Raw genomic sequence first — 16,813 nt, forward strand, 5'->3', positions numbered from 1 at the left:
TAATCATGTGATGAAACCTATGCCCTTTACTGTAATTGAGCAATGTGTTCCAAAAACACACTGCTAACTAACTTGAATACTCATGTTATTTCCACTGCCTATTTTTCAACCAAGCCGTACATGGGTTGTCTTAGATAACTTACTGACTCTAGTCTTCACTTTTCCCTCCTCAATCTTTCAATTTTCATAAAGATTTTATTTTTTTAACAGGCTTTAACATTTCTATACTAACCAAAATAGCTAGATTTTGTCACTATCCATTTTCTCGAGATGTTATAAGTTTGGTTCTATTATACAACCAGAGCAGTCTGTCTTTATAACTAACTTCACATGATAATTTCAAGTGAATTCAATCTTTCAGAGTTGCAATTGGGCCACATAGACCACAGTCCCCTGCAGGAAGGGAAGAATATATCCTTGTTTGTGCTTTTAAGCACATACCATACTTTTTTAAAAGGTAAAAATCTCTCTAGAATCTTCCCTTATACTTTAACTATTTAAAAAAAATGAAAGTGAAAGCTTTCTATACTAAGAGATTAAAAACAAAAACAAAACAAAAAAAAAAGAGTGAAGCAACAAGGAAGCAGTTCCTTGTCATTTTGGAATTATAAGCAATCCTACCTTAAGCCTCAAATATAGTTCGTTAGAATTATGGATGTACTAATAATTCTATGAATACTGTTGCAATGGCAGAAGTTAGATGTAATTCTATGCAGTCTAATTCCTTCACAAAAATGGCACATGAACCTATTCAACACCCCAACTAACTTTTGCTTGAGGAATAAGAAGTGCAGAATAGGTTTGTATGTTGCATTCTGTACAAAGGTTTTACACATTTTATAGTGTAGATACCATCATCCCAGATCTGAGACCTTCTAAGGTTTATGAAACTACTGGAAAAAGTCAGATAATAAAAGATCTCAATCCTAATTATTTACATGGCCCCCATCATCTCCATTTCCAAGCATGTGCTGCTACCAAACCACAAATTCATTACTTTTTAGTCAGTGATTAATGTATAAACACTTCTGTAATTTACAGATACAGTTTTCCCAGTAATAAATACAAAATTAACAAACCTGGATTTAAATAATGCAGGCAGTGTCTGCAAATAAATTTGAAGTACCTCCTGCGGCAAACATAGGCTATGACAGCTGCATACGTGATTGCATACTGCAGTTATACCGAGCTGTTGAGAGCGATGTGCTAACTCAACCCCTCTCTGGAGCACTGGGTTATATATATAGTTGTATAACTTCCACTGAACCACCACATTGCCCTTTTGGATTAAATGACAAATGTGGCTTGCTATCTGCACACTGCGTAGTTTGTCTTCTTCAAAAGCAAAGTCCTGGTAAGCCTCCAAAGCATCCCACTTCAACAACATGTCTTCAGATCCACTACTAGGCAAAATCCCTTGAAACCTGTAAGAGGGACATGAAAAATTTGATGCGAGACCAATATCAGTCGAGTTGCTTTGCAGGGTATCTTCTAGCTCAGCAAGCTGGTCACAGTCAATAGTACAAATATTGCAGGCTGCTTGTATAATTTTTTGAGAAACTTCAGCTCCTCCCAATTGATCCAATATAAACTTGTTAAGGATGCTCAATATGTGCTGTTGAAAGTTTTTTAACACTGGTAATTTGGAAGCTTGAAGTAATGGAGTAATCACAGACTTTGGGTCCATACAACAGCATATTCCTACATTATGTACACCTGACAGAATCTGAGCACAGGTGCTGCTCAAAGAAACTTGCTGCAGCAAGTGGAAGCATTGATCAGCACAAACAGCAATGCAACAGCAGCGTTCAGGATAATGAACTTCTCCATCTACTACCTCCTCAAAGGGGTTTCTGGAAACCTGGTTTTTAAAAGCAGAAACTGGAAGCCCCGAGAGATCTCTGTGGTGATGCATGAAGTGAGAATACTCACATCGTCTATGCCTCTTTCTTGTACACATTGACTGATGAAGCTGTTCTGATTTCACTTTTTTGACAGTGCTGATTATTTTCATAATGCTGCTGATTAGGGCTTTTAGATGTTCTGAGGCTTCAGTAGTTATTTCCTCATCCTTTGAGACCAGCCATTCCATTTGAAGCACTGTTATTTCCAATAGTTTAAATCCCTGGTGTTGTATAAATTCATGAACGAGATCCACAGCTTGACTAAAATAAAATGGATTGGAAGCTGCACTCTGAAGACAACAGATCAGAATCTGCAAAACCCCTTCCAGAAGCTCAGGTAAAAGAAGGACTCTGTGGCGATACTTGGAGAACACAAAGTTATCTTGAACCTCCTGTAGTGTTTTCTTGTGTCTTGGAACAAAAGGATCAGACTGCTTTTCCAAACAAGTTCTAATTTTTAAAGCTGCTCTGAGTAAGTCTGTTAGATTTTTTTTCAAGTTGTCAGGCATAGTTTCAGCATTGGTAATATCTATGGACAAAAGGTGCAGCACTGTTCTAAAGAGCATCCTTTGAACCAGAGCCACAGGTTCTTCTGTCCAGCCTGCAGAAACCACTTCACTTTCTGCATCACCACTCACATTGCAACAGTCTCCAAATCCTGATAAGAATTCTGTTAAGGAGGGCACTACAGTGGCTGCAAGTGCAGAATTGTGATTCAAGGTAATATCAAATTTACATACTTTTTCTAACAATGACAACAAGACATGGCACAAATCAAATGGAGAATTGTCCATGCTGCTGACAACTGCTGCTGCAGCTGACTCATTTAAAACCTCAGATTTTGACTCTTGTGTTGGAATGATCTGCCTGGAATTTTCTAGACTCATGGGACTGGGATTAAAACTTTGTACTACTTCTGCATGGTAGTCATCCCTAGGTAGGTGTGTTACAAAAGGCTGTAGGATTTGAGACCGCCTGTGTTTAATCATTATGGTAGTCTTGTTGTCTGAATTGCTTTCTGAATCCGAAGTGGATAACTGAGATTTTCTTGCATCCCTCACAGAATACCGATGGGTGATTTTGCGCTGACGCCTAATTTTTCGAAATGAAGAATTTAATTTTACAGGAGTCTGAAAGGATGGATGAACTATTCCTTCTAAATTTTGTTTTTCATGTGCAGATCTCAAAGAATTTGAATTTGTCTCTTTGGTCAGGCATACATCAACTGTGAAGGGTAGATTAAAATCTGTTGAAAGAAAAAAAATCAGTATATATATTACACTTCAAAGTAACATGATTTTTAACTTGTATTAAATACAATTGTAGCACTTTATAACTTGTACCTCTCTCTCTCTCTCTCGCACACACACACACACGGTTAGTGTCTCTGAAGGTTTCCCACAGGACATGCTTTGCTTTTATTCATTCTTTAAACACTAATCATCAAAATGTGGACTTTGACATTTCTATATTTTTTCTTGAACAGCAGCAGCACTTCATTTCCCTTGCCTAGATCAACATAGACTAAGTTTGAGACAGAAAAAAAATTGTATTTAGCAAAGTGTGGTTTAGAAACCCCTCTTACCTGTTAAAAAAAATCTGCTTAACTCTGGCTATATCAGAACAGTACATCAATATATTAAATCTCTGACAAGGAACTATTTGAAGCTCTTATCTTTTATTGCGGTAAAAAGTTGAATATGATTGCTTTTACAAGAAAGTAATTTGTTCATATAAAAACCCTAATAAAAGAATAAGCACTTAATATACGCCACTGTACCTGGTCACAGCATTGTACAAAAGTTGTCTAATCCCACAACACACAAAGGGAAGCATTATAAGCCTTATCCTCAAACAAACAGGGATCAGGCACACACAAGAAAGAAATTCACCCAATGCAACACAGCAAATCAGTGGCTGAGCTGATGTAACAACTCAGTGTTACCTGACTCCCAACCCTGTTAAGAGAAAATAGTACTCTGTTCTCTTCAACAAAAAGATTCCAAAAAATGCTTGGTAATGGAAAAACTAAAAACTGTATTTACAACAATGCAGAACTTGTGAACTATGCATCTTAACTTAAACTTCTTTCACCCCTACACAAATAATTCCTAACAAAAAATTTCAAAAAATTAAAAAAAACCCACCCCCCACAACATATTACATCTGTTAAAGTTGACTTTCAAGGATCCTAATTCCAGTAGTTTTACCAATATGTGCCAAAGGGTTTGTTTGTTTGTTTGGGGGGGGGGGGAGGAGGAGGGAGGAAGGGGGAAATATCTGCCACCCTTAATGCGCTGAATGCCCCCAATAGCAAGGCCAAAAGTGACATCCAAGCATATAATGTATATTGCTAACAAAAACTGGAGAACATCCAATGACAGCCTATTTGCTTTCTGTTTGTACCATGGATATGAAATTTAAGACTGCTGGGGGTTTAAGTAGGATTTGAGAATCATTATTAAGGGGTGAAATAGGCATTTTTAGTGGTCTGTATGGCTGGACTCAAATTATATCCAATAGCTAGAAACAGACATATAGGATGTCTCTATGTAAGGAACTTATATACCCATTTTTCAGCAATGATGCAGCTGCACTGGTGCTACCAATGGTATAACACGTGTAGACCAGTTGCAGAGATTTTTACCCCCTACTTAGGAGCTCTGGGGATGAGATAAAAGGATAGCAAAAAAAAGCCTGTCCGTGGGTCTATGATAGAGTTTAAACCATTCATAGCACCAGTGCAGCTGCACTATTGTTTAAAACCAGGTAAGTAGTTCTCGCTGATCCTCACCCTCTTTATAAAAAGGCACAATTCTGGTGCTTGAGAAAGACCCTTATAACCAATTGACAAAAAAAACCCTTCATGCATAGAGGGTAATGACCAACTGGGAAAAATGAAAGCTTATCACAAAAGAGAAAGAAAAAATTACACAGAAACGCAGCCCAGTAGCTCCTAATGAGAGAAATGTTTCTTGAAGTTTACCACACTAGTAATGCTAGCTAGGGATTCAGCTGGGAAATGACAAATATTTTATACACTGTACATGGACAAGTTTGAGACATTAATTTTTAAGTGATACATTGTTTTAAACTAATCCTGACAAAGCCACTAATTTGTCACATGTCCACAAGCAGATTTGTTTTTGAGTCAGCCAAGCTGAAAATTTGATTGGGCTTAACTGCCCAAGATGGGTAGTAAGTTACACATATAGTAGACCAGGGGTCGGCAACCTACAGCACATGTGCTGATTTTTAATGGCACGCCAAAGTCCCAGCTGCTAGCCCCACTCAGCCTGCCACCAGCCTGAGTAAACGGAACTGCAGGCTGGCAGTGGGCTGAGCAGGCCGGCAGCTGAGACCCCAGCTGGCAAGGGGCCAGCAGCCGGAACCCAGCCGGAACCCAGAGCTGGCCGATGCTGGGGCGCAGCGCACTCCCAGCTAGGGGGGTGGAGGGGGGGGCCTACTGGCTGCCGGAACTCTCCTGCAGGCTGGCACTGGTGGCTGAAGCAGCAGGCAGTCAGGCAAGTGAAAGGGGCCGGCGGGCAGTGCGGTGGAGGTGTCCGCATCCCAGCCTGTCTTGCTGCCCCCTCTCTTGCCACTGTGGCTGGAGACCAGGGCACTGGCTGTCCCTGCGGCCCGTGGGGGGAAGGGAGTGGCAGGCCAGAGAGTCTTCTGCAGGGCCGGCTCCAGTGTTTTTGCCGCCCAGAGTAGCAAACAAACAAATAAATAAATAAATGGCTGCGATCGCATCTGTGGCAGCCCTACCACTGCCGCTTCAGTCTTCAGCAGCAGGTCCCTCACTGAGGGAAGGACCAGCCGCCGAAGAGCCTGACGTGCCACCCCTCCAGTGGCCGCTCCCCTGGTCTTCTGCCGCCACCCCCCATTTGCCTGCAGATTCCAGTGCCCCTAACACAGCTGGCCCACAGCTCCCATGGCAGAAACAGGAACAGCATGAGGCAGGGACCCATCCACCATCCAGGTAACCCGGCTGCAACCGGGACTGTCCCAGTCCAGCCCCAAGTCCTCATCTCCCAGGGACTTCCCTCCTACCCCCCCCATGCTACCAGCCCTGACTCCCGCACCATCCACATCCCCACCCCCTGCCCTGATCCCCCCGCATCCCAACCCCTTGCTCTGAGTGCTCCCACACACACATCCCAGCCCCTGAGCTCCTCCCCCCGCAGAGGGGTGTTGTAATACGACAGTACCTTTAAGAAATTTAAGTTACTTTTACCCCTGCCGGAACCCCAGACCAGCATTGGACTGAGCGGGGCCAGTGGCTGGCTGAGAGGCTCAGCCCGCTGCCGGTCTGGAGTTCCGGCCACCAATGTGCTGTGGTGCACATTAGAAAACTCAGCAAGGAAAAGGATCACACTAAACTGATAAGATCGGCATTTTAATTTTATTTTAAATGAAGCTTCTTAAATATTTTAAAAACCTTATTAACTTTAAATACAATCGTTTATTTTATAACAATGACTTATAGAGAGAGAGACCTTCTAAAAACATTAAAATGTATTACCGGCATGCGAAACCTTAAATTAGAGTGAATAAATGAAGACTCGGCACAGCACTTCTGAAAGGTTGTTGACCCCGGCAGTAGACTATCAGACTTGCTTTTTAAGTATGGTGAATCTACATATGGTAACAAGACTCAGATAAACAAAGGACTTAAAATACAGAGGAATGTGGGGTCAACTATACGTAAGATACTTTAGTCTTCCCTCTATTGGTAGAAAGTATACAGAACTCAAAAAAAGGAAGTCACCAGATTGAAATGCAAGACTCATTGCCTGATGAAGTTCCTTGTTACGTATGGTTTTGAACCCAGGATTTTTTAATTTTTTTTAAGTTTCAAGCACACATATTCCTACAATACATAATTTTTGCTATGATTCTGATAGTGTAGTATGATGAAAACATACTTATTGCTTTTTCTTCTTGGACAGGTATTTTCCACACCAATGGTAGAAGCGACAGCAGGAGAGTTAGAAGTTCTTCTCGACATGTCAGCTCCTATATCGGAAACAAAATATTTTTAAAAAGTTCATGTTTTGTAGTTTTACAGAAATAGCTGGACTTTTCCATCTGTCATAGATTTCCAGTGTAAATTTTGTTTAAAATTAAACACTCAGTTCCCTGCATCCCCAAAAGCTACACTAGAGAAATAACTCATCTATGCAGAAAAAAAAAGTGTTCTAACTATAAACCACAGCCAATCAGAAAGCATTGCAAATATTTAGCACTTCTTTGCAATTGAGTCTATAAACGTCAAAGCTATCCAAACCTTTCTTGTTGAAAGAATTATTCATAGACTCATAAACTTTAGGGTCAGAAGGGACCAATATGATCATCTAGTCTGACCTCCTGCACAAAGCAGGCCACAGAACCCTACCCATCCACTTCTATAACAAACCCCTAACCTATGTCTGAGTTATTGAAGTCTTCAAATTGTGGTTTGAAGATCTCAAGCTGCAGAGAATCCACCAGCAAGTGACCCATGCCCCACGCTGCAGGGGAAGGCGAAAAACCTCCAGGGCCTCTCCAATCTGCCCCGGAGGAAAATTCCTTCCCGACCCCAAATATGGCGATCAGCTAAACCCTGAGCATGTGGGCAAGACTCACCAGCCAGCACTCAGGAAAGAACTCTTTGCAGTAACTCAGATCCCATCCCATCTAACATCCCATCACCAACCACTGGGCATACTTACCTGCTGATAATCAAAGATCAATTGCCAAAATTAAGCTATCCCATCATACCATCCCTTCCATAAACTTATCAAGCTTAGTCTTAAAGCCAGATATGTCTTTTGCCCCCACTACTCCCCTTGGAAGGCTGTTCCAGAACTTCACTCCTCTAATGGAGAGAAACCTTCTTCTAATTTCAAGTCTAAGCTTCCTAGTGTCCAGTTTATATTCATTTGTTCTTGTGTCTACATTGGTACTAAGCTTAAATAATTCCTCTCCCTCCCTAATATTAATCCCTTTGATATATTTATAAAGAGCAAGCATATCCCCCCTCAACCTTCTTTTGGTTAGGCTAAACAAGCCAAGCTCTTTGAATCTCCTTTCATAAGACAGGTTTTCCATTTCTCGGATCATCCTAGTAGCCCGTCTCTGAACCTGTTCCAGTTTGAGTTCATCCTTCTTAAACATGGGAGACCAGAATTGCACACAGTATTCCAGAGGAAGTCTCACCAGTGCCTTATAGAACGGTACTAACACCTCCTTATCTTTGCTGGAAATACCTCGCCTGATGCATCCTAAAACCGCATTAGCTTTTTTCACAGCCATATCATATTGGTGGCTCATAGTCATCCTGTGATCTACCAATACTCCAAGGTCCTTCTCCTCCTCTGTTGCTTCCAACTGATGCATCCCCAATCTATATCTAAAGTTCTTATTATTAATCCCTAAGTGCATGACCTTGCACTTTTCACTATTAAATTTCATCCTATTACTATTACTCCAGTTTACAAGGTCATCCAGGTCTTCCTGTATGATATCCCGGTCCTTCTCTGTGTTAACAATACCTCCCAGCTTTGTGTCATCCGCAAACTTTATTGGCACATTCCCGCTTTTTGTGCCAAGGTCAGGAAGGAAGGAAGGAAGGAAACATTAAGTGAAAATTGAAAGTAAATAACTGTTGATCTGAAGGGAGACCATAAGAAACGAAACTGTGGATGCAAGACATGCTATGATTTTTTTTTTAAATTAGCATCTGTATTGCCTTCCCACATTAAAAAAAAAAAAAAAAAAGGTCCTTCTTTTGAGGCTGTAAGTTACTTATTAAAAGGAAGAATTTAGCTGGAACAAGGAACAATGGGAGAATGGAACTCGGCAGAGGGGGGAAAAGGGTTTATTTACCTGTAATTTTGTTTCTCTGAAATTGTCATTCCTACAGACATTCTGGAACTCTCAACACCTAAAGAATTTTGAGTCCAGAGGACAGCAGTAAATAGGATAGAGCATGAACAAAACACGGTAGGAACGACAGAGAAAATGTGTAGTTGATTTGGTCTGAACGCAAGAAAAGGAGAGCATCAACTGGGAGTGACCGCGGATGTCTCCTCCTCTGGAGCAGTATTTGGTGCATTTGCTATTGGTCTGAGAAACGAATAGGTGCCTGGTTGGGGTCCTCCATTGTTCAAAGATGTTGTATAGCACCGTATTTTGAAGCTCCCATTCATGGTCACTCACAAAGTGCCTGCTGAGTGAGTATACAAGCACCTTCTGTGTTCCCGGAAGGTAAGCCGCAGGTAGTGTAATTTGATACATCAGTTCCAGAGCTTGATCACTTCTGTGCAGAGAGTGGGGGGATTTTGTTTGTTGATATAGGAGTGGGAGAAAGGATTCATACATCCTTCGCACTGCTCAAAGTTCCAAGATGTTGATATGCATCCTGGAGTCCCAAGAGTCCAGGTGTCTTGTGCTAAGCCGTCAGCCATATGGACTCCCCCGCCTATTAGAGATGTGTTGGTGATAATTTTGCTTGAGAGGAGGGAAGAAAGGGACCCCAGACGTACCTAATGGGGGTCTGTCCACAGTAGTAGGGAGGACAGTATCTTGGCCGGAACTTTCAGCCTGAGGTCCAGAGAATGACAGCTTTGCAAGTACACAGAATGGAGACAGTGAAGATGAAGTCTCGTGAAAGGGGTCATGTAGGTGCAGGAAACCATGTGGCCCATAAGAGACAGGCACATCTTGACCGGTACATGTGGATCATTCATGATTGAGAAATGGTGTTCATTACCTGACATGTGTCTATGGGCAGGTATTCCCATGATGTGATAGAGTTTATGACAGCCCCTATGAAATCTAGCGACTGTGGGGGCTGAGGAGCAATTTCTTGATGTCGTCATTGATTCCCAGTGAAGCAAGGATTGAGTAACATAGCAGCCAGATCCCACCAGGAAGTCCTCATGTCAACCTCCAGGAGCCAGTTGTCAAAGTATGGAAAAAACAAGATCAGAACACTGGATGTGAGTTCTCACTATGGAAAATACTTTGGTAAAGACTCTGGAAGCAATAGCTATTCCAAAAGGAAGTACTGTATTGGAAATGGCAGGAGCCCACCATGAATCTGAAAAAAATGTTTGCTGGCAGGATGGATGTTGGCATGGAAGTAATTGTCCTTCATATTGAGAGCTGTGAACCACATGCCTTTTTCTAAGGAGGGAATGATTTCTGCCAGTGTGACCACGTGAAACTTGAGTTTGCAGATGAAGTGACTAAACTGATGGAGGTCGAGGATTGGTCTCCAACCTCCTTTTTTCTAGGAAATCAGGAAGCAAGTTGGATAGAACTCTGATGCAATTAGGAGTTCACATCTTGGAAGAGAATACTGTCATAAGAGTGATTCCTGAAGAGGGATGGGGACGGGGATGGAGATGGAACTTTTGAAGGAAGAAGCATGACAAACTCAATCATATAGCCATGGCAAAGGACATTCAGCACTGATTTTTCCATTGTTATTGCACGACGAGAATGGTAAAAAAGTACTACGTGACACGCAAAGGGAACGGAGGGGTCATGAGGTGTTAGATTCTGTGGTTGTTGGCTCTTCAGCTCACATCAAAAATACCTCTTGGCTTGAGGCTGGGCCTGCAAAAGGGAAGACAGTGATGGAAGGCCAGGGAAGCGAGATATTTGGATTTTGGGATGTTTTCAGGCATTTCCATAGAGGCTCGTAAGATCTCTGGTGATAGAATTGAGACAACCAGTACCTTGGGCCAATGATAGGTGGTGTACCTTCTGTTTCCGGCACATACACTCATGCCCCAATGAGCGGTGGGTAGCCCTAGAGTCTTTCAGTGTATGTAAGAACTCAGCCTTTTGATTTAAAAGATGGGATTCAAAAAGGAAGTCTTTGATGGGGTTCTGGACCCCCCTAAGGAAACCAGAGGCATGAAGCCACAACTCCGTATATATCATGATAGTTGTGGCCATGACCATGGAGGAGGTATCAGCAACATCTACTGCAGACGGGAGGGGCAGTTCTGGCTATGAGTTTCCCTTCAACAATGAGGCCCTGGAAGAGGCCCTGGATCTTGTGGTAAGGCATCAGTGGATTCTTCAAACTTAGCATAATTCAGAAAGTCATATTCAGCCAATAGAGCTTGATAATTGGCTATCCTGAATTGCAAACTGGCAGAAGAAGAGAGAAGACTTTCTGACAAGATGAAGACACTTCTCTTCCTTGTCCCTGAGAATGTTTTTGCTTGGTACTCTCTGCAGCAGCCTGGACCACAAGCAAGTTCGAAGCTGGGTAGAAGAAGAGGTACTCAGATCCCTTGGGCGGCATGTAGTAACGTTTCTCCACCCCTTTGGGACTGGCAGAACATGTGGAGGGAGTATGCCATTCAGCTCTGGCTGGTTCTTATATGTTATTGTTAATTGGGAGACTATTCTTGCTGGTGCAGAGGTATGTAGGATATCCAGGAGCTTATGCTGCAAGTCCTGAATCTCCTCCAGTGAGATATGGAGTTCTCCCATTCTCTCCTTGAAAGCTCCTGGACTAGATGAAAATCATTCTGGGGCAGGGGGAAGATTATGCAGTCACTGCAACAGAAAATGATGACGATGACAACCTTTCCAGTTCCATCAGAACTGCTGGGACTGGGGTGTAAGATTCTTCTTCCACTTACAGGTCCATGATCCTGCTTAATAGGGAAGCAGGCAGTGATTCTCTTGTGGATTGGACATGTTCTGAGGGAGGACACTGAGCACCCAGGGTCCCCAGTATGACCAGTAAGCTGAATCCACCAGAGGTGGTGGAGGTCCCCCTGGCATGGGGTGCCAGTGGCTCCGAGGATGATGAGGCAACTGTTCCCAGGGGTGTGCATGCCTCCATGATGTTGCACAGGTGTGATATGGATGGGACAGCTTTTCTCCCAATTCAAATTCATCAGAAGGGGAGAAAGTAGGCTCTGGCGGCGGTACTGTTGGAGTTGATGGAACAGAGTATAGTACCTGTGAGAAAGGCAAGGAAGTCTGTAACTGAGACACATCCCATGGAGGGGATACTATCTCCCTGAAAGTGGAGGGGCCCCCATTGAGGGCACTCTGGTTCTGGTAAGGATAAGACCTCTTGGGGTTCAGACTTGGATCTGGATCTTCCCAACATGAGGGGTACTCTTATTCCTGGGCATTGGCACAAGCACTGAGGACTTCTCCTGGTATGGATTTCTCATGTCTTGTGGGATGCCAGTGATTGCAATACTGGCAGTTCAGTGCCTAGGATCCCAAGGATTCCAAGTCTTCTTCTCGTGACTGCAGGATTTGGGAGAGATCCATCCCCTTGGGCCGAGCAAATGGAGGGAGCATCTATTCTCTTGGATTTAGAGGAAGATGTAGCCCCCATGCTTATGAGAGTGCTTCTGAAAGTTCCAAGCAGGCCCCAGTGTGGGATCAGCTCCGCTGGCACTAGTCAGATGTTGTAATGGGAGATGCATGCCTCACTGAATCAGGCTGATGTTCAAGAGGGTTCCTGAGCCTCAGTCTGAGAAATTTGGAGCTCAGCCATGAGAGCTCAGCCTTCCAGCTTCTGCTGGAGAAGGACTGGCAATTGCTGCATCAAGCGCAATGTGAGCTTCTCCCAGGCACTAGAGGTAACGTTGATGGTCATCACTGACACAGAAGGATTGTGGTCAGGAGGTACAGATTTTGAAGCCCAGGATGTTGGGCACAGTCTGCTGACTGCCTAAGAGACTGGGGGAGGTAGGTGTGTCCGGTGAACAAGTTCCAATTCTATTCTAAAACTAATCATTAAAAACTACTGACTACTAAAACTAGGCAAGATAAACTAATAAACTGTAGATAAAACTGGTTATTAAATCACAGCTGTGATCTTTTCGAAGTTCAGAGATGAGGATATTGACCATTCTGACCTGGACCAAATGGCAGTGAGAAAGAACTAGAAACATGGTCGGTCCACCCCGCCCTTTATTGCCTTGGACAGAAGCACAACGCAAGTCAGGGCACACATATAGACCAACGGATACAACTTTCAAGTTCTCCAACTCCAGGCACATGGTGTGCATGTGTAACCCTCAGTGGAATATAAATAGGGTTACTGAAAGAAGAACTCTACCTCTCTTTTGTACAAGTTAACATTGCTGTTACGTAATCCATGGACATTTAAGTCAGTTCTTATGGTCTTGGAAGCTTGTCTCCAGAGATAGGAAAATGAACCTCTGCCTCCTGAGTCCCTATTAAAAGGGAAAAAATATATATATATTGCTAGCAGTTTCACCTGGAAAGGAATGAACAATAGCTTTCAGTCCAACATGAGCAGGATAAAGTAGGTCTGTGTAATAAATTCAAGATAGCTACTTTTTCAGATGAATTTTTTTATGCAGCAACTTTACACAGTGTAACCTCTTGATTTCAGTGGAAATTTTAAAGAGGGACCTGCAGCACCATTGGTAAAGTATACAGTTAACTGCAAGCTACAGTGAATGTTTTTCCCTGTTATTTTGAAATCACGTCTCAGCTACACCTTTGAAATGTTGTCCATTTATACATATGTATAATGATATCCTTTAATTACAAGATCAGATATGACTTCTCCCCCAGGATTTCTGCCTCATTCAGTGCACAAGATAAACACATGGCATAGAATTATGGTTGCATGGAAAGTCAATGAATTGGCATTTACTAACTTTCAAAGGCTTCACTTTGCAACTTACGGGGTACGTCCACACTGCCCGCCGGATCAGTGGGTAGAGAGTGATTGGGATTGATTTATCGCGTCTAGATGAGATGTGATAAATCGATCCCTGCTGCACTCCCCGTCGACTCCGGAACTCCACCAAGGCGAGAGGCGGAAGCTGAGTCAACGAGGGAGCCACAGCCATCAATCCTGCGCTGTGAGGACGGGAAGTAAGTCAAAATAAGATATATCGACTTCAGCTACGCTAATCTCGTAGCTGAAGTTGTGTATCTTACATCGACTCCCCTCCGCCCCCCAGCGTAAACCAGCCCAAAGGCTAATATACTTTTTGTCTGTAACTAAATGCATTAAACACCACTCTTAATATGGAACCAGGCATACACATTTTAGCGGTGGTTCCATTCAGGTAATTACAGCCTATACCTCTTGTTCCAATTCCTTGTTACCCACTTCTCCTATGCCCAGGTCTACTTCCCTCCTCGGGCTGCTTTTTGCCATTTTCTTCTCCCCAACCAATGGGAAACTGCATAACAGGGATAGGAAAGTGTACCTGTCAAGTCTATTTCTCTTTTGTTGTTCTTCCCCCCACCTCGATTGTTCTCTTGCTCCCCATAACAAAGAGCAAGAGATTCCTAAAGATGTTCTTACAAAAAAGTTGCCACCTATACCACTTAATATAAGTGAAACAGGCAGACTAGTACTATCACTAGAATCGGTGGAGCGAAAGATAGGAATGAAGGTTTGGTCTACATTGAAAAGTTATATTACCATAGTTACATCAGTCAGAGGTGTGAAAAAACCACATCAACTGACAGTTCTGCCAACAAAACCTTCATTGTGGATGCAGTTATGTCTAGAAGAGAGTGCCTCCTGTCAAGCATATATAGGCTGGCATAGCTATACTGGTATAGTCTCCATAGCATAACCTCTTCCTCTTGACCAGTCTTCCACTGTATACCACTGAATTTATTTTATCCTTGTTTTCTACTTACCTACAAAGTGAAACTTACAAGCACTTTCAGCACATTTCATTTCGCAATGCATCAGTACAAGAGAGCAATAAATCATAATTGGCAATTATCTACATCAGGTTTAGGAAAAAACATTCCTATATTATATTTTCATATATTTATAAATATATAATAGAGCCCAAGTTACCCCCAAACAATAAAACTAGACAATCATACATTGCTGTTATAATGTGTTCCTCAAAGCATAATAGCTGCCCACTTAACAGCTTTTACAAGTGTCAGTTAAAAATTATGCTAACTGAACTGGCATCAAAAATCTCTCTCCCCTATCCTTCCATCAGTTAAATATGAAGAAATTCTGATGACAACAACAAAAAAAACCCCACACCTGTCTCTTATCCACAAATACAAACATAGTAATACATGTAAATTCACTCTAGACATGGAGTGTAAAACTAATCCACAGAAGATATTATTAGAACCTATTGTGCATCAAATTATATGAGGAAGGTTAGCATGAACACAAATAGTATCAATATTTTACAATACTGTGGTTTCAACATGTTCTTGGAATTAGAATACTGACAAGGCTCTGAATCCCAAGATATTTATGGAATTTAAACCTGTAAAAACAATTAGCATTAACAAAGAGCTATGAAATTTGAGTGGGAAATTTACTGTTCTCCCTGATACTTACAAATCTCTAAAGAGTCATAAAATCCTTAAACAAATCTGTAAGTGCCATCATCTACAAAAACATTTGGATCCACAGAGACTGTAAACGTGCATTTGCAATGGTCAGCCCTAAAATTCTACACCTTTGAGCCAGTATACTGCAAGGAACTAGTTCTAGAATTGTCTGAATTTCTATTAAAAGCATATCAATACCCAAAAGTTAGAAACAATGCAGTTGTAAACAGGATAACGTATGAAACAAATAACTTAACGAGACCATGAAGCTTCATCTGCATCATATTAGGTAGGTAATAACCACATCTTAGTTTAATCAGAGAACCAATTTAATATTAAGAGTTGTGTTTTGCAGATAGCAGAACCACCTGCTTTTATCGAGATTCTGTTTGCCTTGTTTATTAAAATGTGTACTTTGTAGGGAAGATTTCTGGGTTGCTAGATTAACTGATGTTGACATTATTTAGAAACAAAGACAAGAGCTGAAGACTACAGTATTATTGTTTAGATGAGAGACTGCTATTAGAATAGATTAGAAATGTGATAATGGAAAGGAAGGGCACACAAACAAGGAACTAGTAGTTTAAAGACTTCACTACCATCTTGAATTTAATAGGCTTATTAAAATTTCAATTTCTGTTTAAGTACAGTATGTACATTTTTTTAAAAAGTATTTAAAAAAATACTAATTTTTTTCTGCTCTCTGTTGATGTTATAAGGGTCTTTTAGCAAGGGGATAAATTGACCTAAAACTGGGAAAAGCAAAGGGCTGGCAAATGCGCAAAGTGAACAAATTGAGGAAAAAACATTTTTATCCTGAGCTAACTTTTCAGTTAAGAACAATGCTTTAAATTCCTGTAAGAGTCTGGTTGAATCGGAGAGCCTGGGGAAAAACACATAGATGCCACGTGAAACAGAAGATCACATTCTAGAGTGTTGGTGACAGCGTGCATGGATATTGAACAGGTATGGCAAAATATTTTACATAAAAACTTTTTTTAGGGAGACAGAAAATTGGGTTGTCGTCAAAAACAATAGTTAATTGTAAGCGTCTGCTTTCCTCTTTTTTTAAATTTTTTAACTTGGACTTTTGGTTGAGGGAAAGTCAAAATCCCTTGCTAAAAATTCTGAGTGAAAAAAAAAAGTTTGTTGATTTTGCTGACATTTTATATAGTGGTGGGGACACCATTTTCCAACAAGTTCTAGTATTGTAGTCTCTGAACAGTGAGGAGGAGACTTCCAATACTGCACTGTATAGCATCTCTTTTAGGCCTGCACCCCAACTACAAATTCTAGCCCCAGTACTACAGTCTGATCTTTTAACACAGACCTTGGAAGACCACCATGTCAGTGAATCTAGCTAGTGTTTTAAAGGAGCATGCATTTATCCATTTGTCCTTTTTCCAGTAAGGATAGAAAGAAAGCTGCTACTATCAAACAAAACAAAGTTTACTGTCTTTCACACTCTGTTCTTACATAGAAATAATTGTACTGTATTTCCATTTGTTTTAATGGACAAGAAATATTTAGCCTGGCAAAGTAGTAACATTCATGCTCTAGACCGATATCGA

The 16,813-nt window shown here is 41.6% G+C and overlaps 1 protein-coding gene across 1 annotated transcript in view; it reads right to left on the reverse strand.

Annotated features, from left to right (window-relative positions):
• The window catches only part of LYST (lysosomal trafficking regulator), a 167,555-nt gene that overhangs the window by 118,119 nt on the left and 32,623 nt on the right, over positions 1–16,813 (reverse strand). The window contains 2 exon segments of the mRNA XM_030556944.1: positions 1,080–3,150; positions 6,833–6,923. Of these exon segments, the coding sequence (XP_030412804.1) occupies positions 1,080–3,150; positions 6,833–6,923 (2,162 nt within the window).

The sequence above is a fragment of the Gopherus evgoodei genome, chromosome 3 (genome assembly GCF_007399415.2).
Source record: "Gopherus evgoodei ecotype Sinaloan lineage chromosome 3, rGopEvg1_v1.p, whole genome shotgun sequence".
Lineage (NCBI taxonomy): Eukaryota > Metazoa > Chordata > Testudines > Testudinidae > Gopherus > Gopherus evgoodei.